General features: G+C 40.9%; 1 protein-coding gene across 1 annotated transcript; it reads left to right on the forward strand.

Annotated features, from left to right (window-relative positions):
• Positions 1-881: 881 nt before the first annotated feature.
• Positions 882-1753, forward strand: Tceal9 (transcription elongation factor A like 9). Its single transcript, XM_090327271.1, has one exon. It carries the CDS (start codon positions 967-969, stop codon positions 1279-1281), a length of 315 nt encoding a protein of 104 aa, XP_090183397.1. The 5' UTR covers positions 882-966; the 3' UTR covers positions 1282-1753.
• The last annotated feature ends 2110 nt before the right edge of the window (positions 1754-3863 follow it).

Consider the following 3863-nt stretch of genomic DNA (forward strand, 5'->3'; position numbering starts at 1 on the left):
GGGGGGTTCTAGTGTAGGAGTAATCAAAGATAGAGACTTGGAAGAATCTCAGTTAAGTCTCCGATCCCCCTTGACGCTACAGGAAACGATGGCCCCAGTGAAGGGAACTGGGGGTCCGAGGGACAGCACACCTATAATATTTGTTTTTCTTTTTTAATCATCCTCTAAGATCTTGGACTTCTTTTCTGACAGGCACTCTGGACCCAACCCCCACCCCAGTCTTAACGATAGTTGGAAACTGAACTGCTTTTCCCACTCGCTGTCTGAGGGAAAAAAAGAGCCCAAGGGAGAGAAAAACTGGGGGAAACAAAAGATGGGAGACTTTCCATAACAGAGACCTTAAGAGAGGAATGCCACGCGTGCCTAGTCTCCCATGCAGGTCCACCAGGCACCAAACGCTCGCCCCACCCCCACCCCTCCCCTCTCCCTGTCTCTGCAGGTCTGTTCTTAGCACCGCCCAAGGCTAGAAAAGTAAGAAAAAGAAACGGACCGGATCAGTACCGGGTAAGTGGAGGAACTTTATAAGGACTCCGTGGTGGAAATGCGGGAGGATACCCAGAGGTGGTGGCTTCCCCGCCCCTTTTTCCTTCCCCCCTCCTTCCCCTCCTTCAGCCAACCTACTGTTCTGGGTGATCCCAGTGTTTGGCCTTTTGAGGGAGATGGGCTGGGAAAGGCCGAGCTGGGAAGCCGGAAGGAAGGCCTTGGAAAAGGCTGGAGGGAGGGACGAAAGAGGGGAGGCGGTGGAAAGTGGAGGTAAGAGGGGCGGTGTCAGGGAAATGGTGATTGCTGACTGGATTTCTCAGGTGGGAGATATTTGATGACGACACTGGATTTTTTTTAACAAGCGAGACTTCGGTGTGGAACCCCTATACAACCTACCTAGCCTTTGATTCATTGTCTCTTTGCTTCCTAGAAGTAATTGCAAAGATTAGACAGGAAAGAGGACGAGAAACAGACAGAGGCAAGATGAAACCCTGTCAAAAAATGGAAGGAAATCCAGAAAATGAGAACGAACCAAAGCCTGAGGAAGAGCCAAAGCCTGAGGAGAAGCCAGAGGAAAAGGACGAGCCAGTGCAGGAGGAGAATGCTGAAGAAACCTTTAGAGAAAGGCTAATTCAGTCTCTCCAGGAATTTAAAGAAGACATACACAACAGGCATTTAAGCAAGGAAGATATGTTTAGAGAAGTGGATGAGATAGATGAGATAAGGAGAGTGAGAAACAAACTAGTTGTGATGCGTTGGAAGGTTAATCGAAACCATCCTCACCCTTATTTAATGTAGCTTACTTTGATTTCTATTTTATCTGGTATTAACGTTGTGATTTAGCATTTTATTAGCATTTTCCTGGTATATCTTTGCCCATCTTTCTACTTTTAATCTGTTACTGTTAGTGATTTTGAATGTACGCCCCCTTGTTATATACAGTTCACTGTTTATTGTAGTCGGAACCAATCTACAAATCTTCAGCTTTGCTGATTTGTAAAAAAAAATGTGGTTCCTCACAGGATTTAAAATTAAAAGAAGTTACTAAGAAATATGCAAAATACCGTATTTTTGAAAGTTAATAGTACATTTGTATAAATATTACATATATACATGTAAAACTTTGTGAAGAATGAAAGACTAAAAGTACAATCTCAGTGGTGGGATTATGAATGGTTTTTTTCTTCTACTTGTTTGTATTTTCCATATTGCTACAATGGACACACATTATGGTTGTTAAATAATAAAAGTTTTATAGCTAAAAGAAGCAGCCAATGGCACTTGTAATTTTATTTTTTAACTTACTGGGAGACTTAATATTTGTACACAAAATATTAGAAGGAAATGTCAACTTCAAATTGGTTCCACCCACTTATCCAGAAGATGGAATTTTACATCTCTTCTCTATAAAATAAACACCATAATCTCAGGAATTTTGTGGGGGCCAAATAAGAATAATTCCTGAGAGTCCCCATCTGCTTACTTAGGAAACCAGCTCCCTAGAGATTGCTTCCTCTGTGGATAAGGATGGACTTAAATAGCTCTCATTTGAGGTTGAGAACAATCTCAAGCAAATGGTAGCAGGGTACCATCTATGCTCTCTCCTTTGTGTCTGTCCACCTTTCCATCCACTTGCCCTTGATACTAAAATGTATAATAGATATTCCAGCCCCTTCTGCCCAAATACTAACAATACCTGCAATGGGCCAAATCCCCACACTGACTTCTACAAAAATGTGTAGAATGCCCATCTTCAATTTTAATAAGCACTTAGGCAGTGACATTGGAGCCATGGTGTCTTATAGACACTTTAGCAAATTTTAAACTCATCCCTATATAAGGTTCAGACAATAGGTCTTACTGAGAATTGGATCTGAAGGATGTATAACACACATTATGCTTTAGTTACAATTGTATTCCTGGAGCTAGGTGCCAGAGCTCATGCCTGTAATTTTCTTACATAGAAAGTTAAAATACACTTTGAAGCCAGCCTTGGCAGCAAAACCTATGAAACTTCTCCAAAAACTATCAAAAAAAAATAAAAAAGCAAAACAAATCAAAAACAAACAAAACAAAAACCAGGGATGGGGGCATGGCCAAGCAAAGTGAGGCTCTTTGTTCAAACTCCAAAAAAGAAAAGTAAAGTAAATGAAATGAAAGAAAATGCTGCCCTACATTTGAAGATGTTGTTTTACTTACCTGAATCTTATTTCTTTGGATGCATGATCCTTCCCTGTTCAACAGATACCTGACATTTACATGCATTTTTTGCCAGTCCTGGCTTGAATTCAGGGCCTGAGCAGTGACCTTGAAGCTCTACCACTTGAGCCACAGCACCACTTAACTTCCAGCTTTTTCTATGTATGTGATACTAAGGAATCGAACTTGGGTCTTCATTCATGCTAGGCAAGCACTCTACCACTAAGCTAAACTCCTGACCCAGTTGTTTACATTTCTTAATAAACTCCTGACCCAGTTGTTTACATTTCTTAATATATTTTTGGTTGGTCATGGAGTTTGAACTCTGGGCCTGGCGCTGCCCCTGAGCTCTTCTGCTTAAGGCTACTGCTCTGCCCCTGAACCTCAGCCTCACTTCCCTTTTTCTAGTGATTAATTGGAGACAAGAGTCTCACTTTCTTTATGGTTCAAGAAACAACAAATCAGAGAAAGTCTGGATAAGTGGGACTGCATTAAACTGCAAAGCTTCTGTATGGCAAAGAACATAGCTAGCAAATTAACTAGAAAGCCTACAGAGTGGGAGAAGATCTTCACTAACCATACAATGGACAAAGGCCTCATATCTAAAATACATCAACAGCTCAAAAAAAAGAATCATTCCAAAACTAATCTCCAAAGAAAAAAATCATCCCATTGAAAGATGGCCAAAGACTTAAAGAGAGTCTTCTCTGAAGAAGAAATAAGAATGGCCTATAGACATAAGAAGAAATGCTCGACATCTTTGGCAATAAACGAAATGCAAATCAAAACAACTCTAAGATTCCACCTCACTCCAGTTAGAATGGTCAGGATCAAGAAATCTAATAACAACAGATGCTAGAAGCTGATGTGGCCAGGAGGGATCATTATGACACTATTGGTGGGAGTGCAAACTCTTTCAACCACTATGGAAAGCAGTATGGCAGTTCCTCAAAAGACTAAACATAGAGCTCCCCTATGACCCAGTAATTCCACTACTTGGCATTTACCCAATCGTCCAGAAACAAGGACATACTAAATCCACTAGCACAACAATGTTCATTGTAGCACTATTTACCATAGCAAAGATATGGAACCAACCCAGATGCCCCTCAATTGATGAGTAGATCAACAAGATGTGGTATTTATACAAAATGGAATTCTATTCTGCTGTCAGAAAGAAT

This window comes from Megascapheus bottae, chromosome X (genome assembly GCF_031878675.1).
Source record: "Megascapheus bottae isolate mThoBot1 chromosome X, mThoBot2.hap1, whole genome shotgun sequence".
NCBI classification, from domain to species: Eukaryota; Metazoa; Chordata; class Mammalia; order Rodentia; family Geomyidae; genus Megascapheus; species Megascapheus bottae.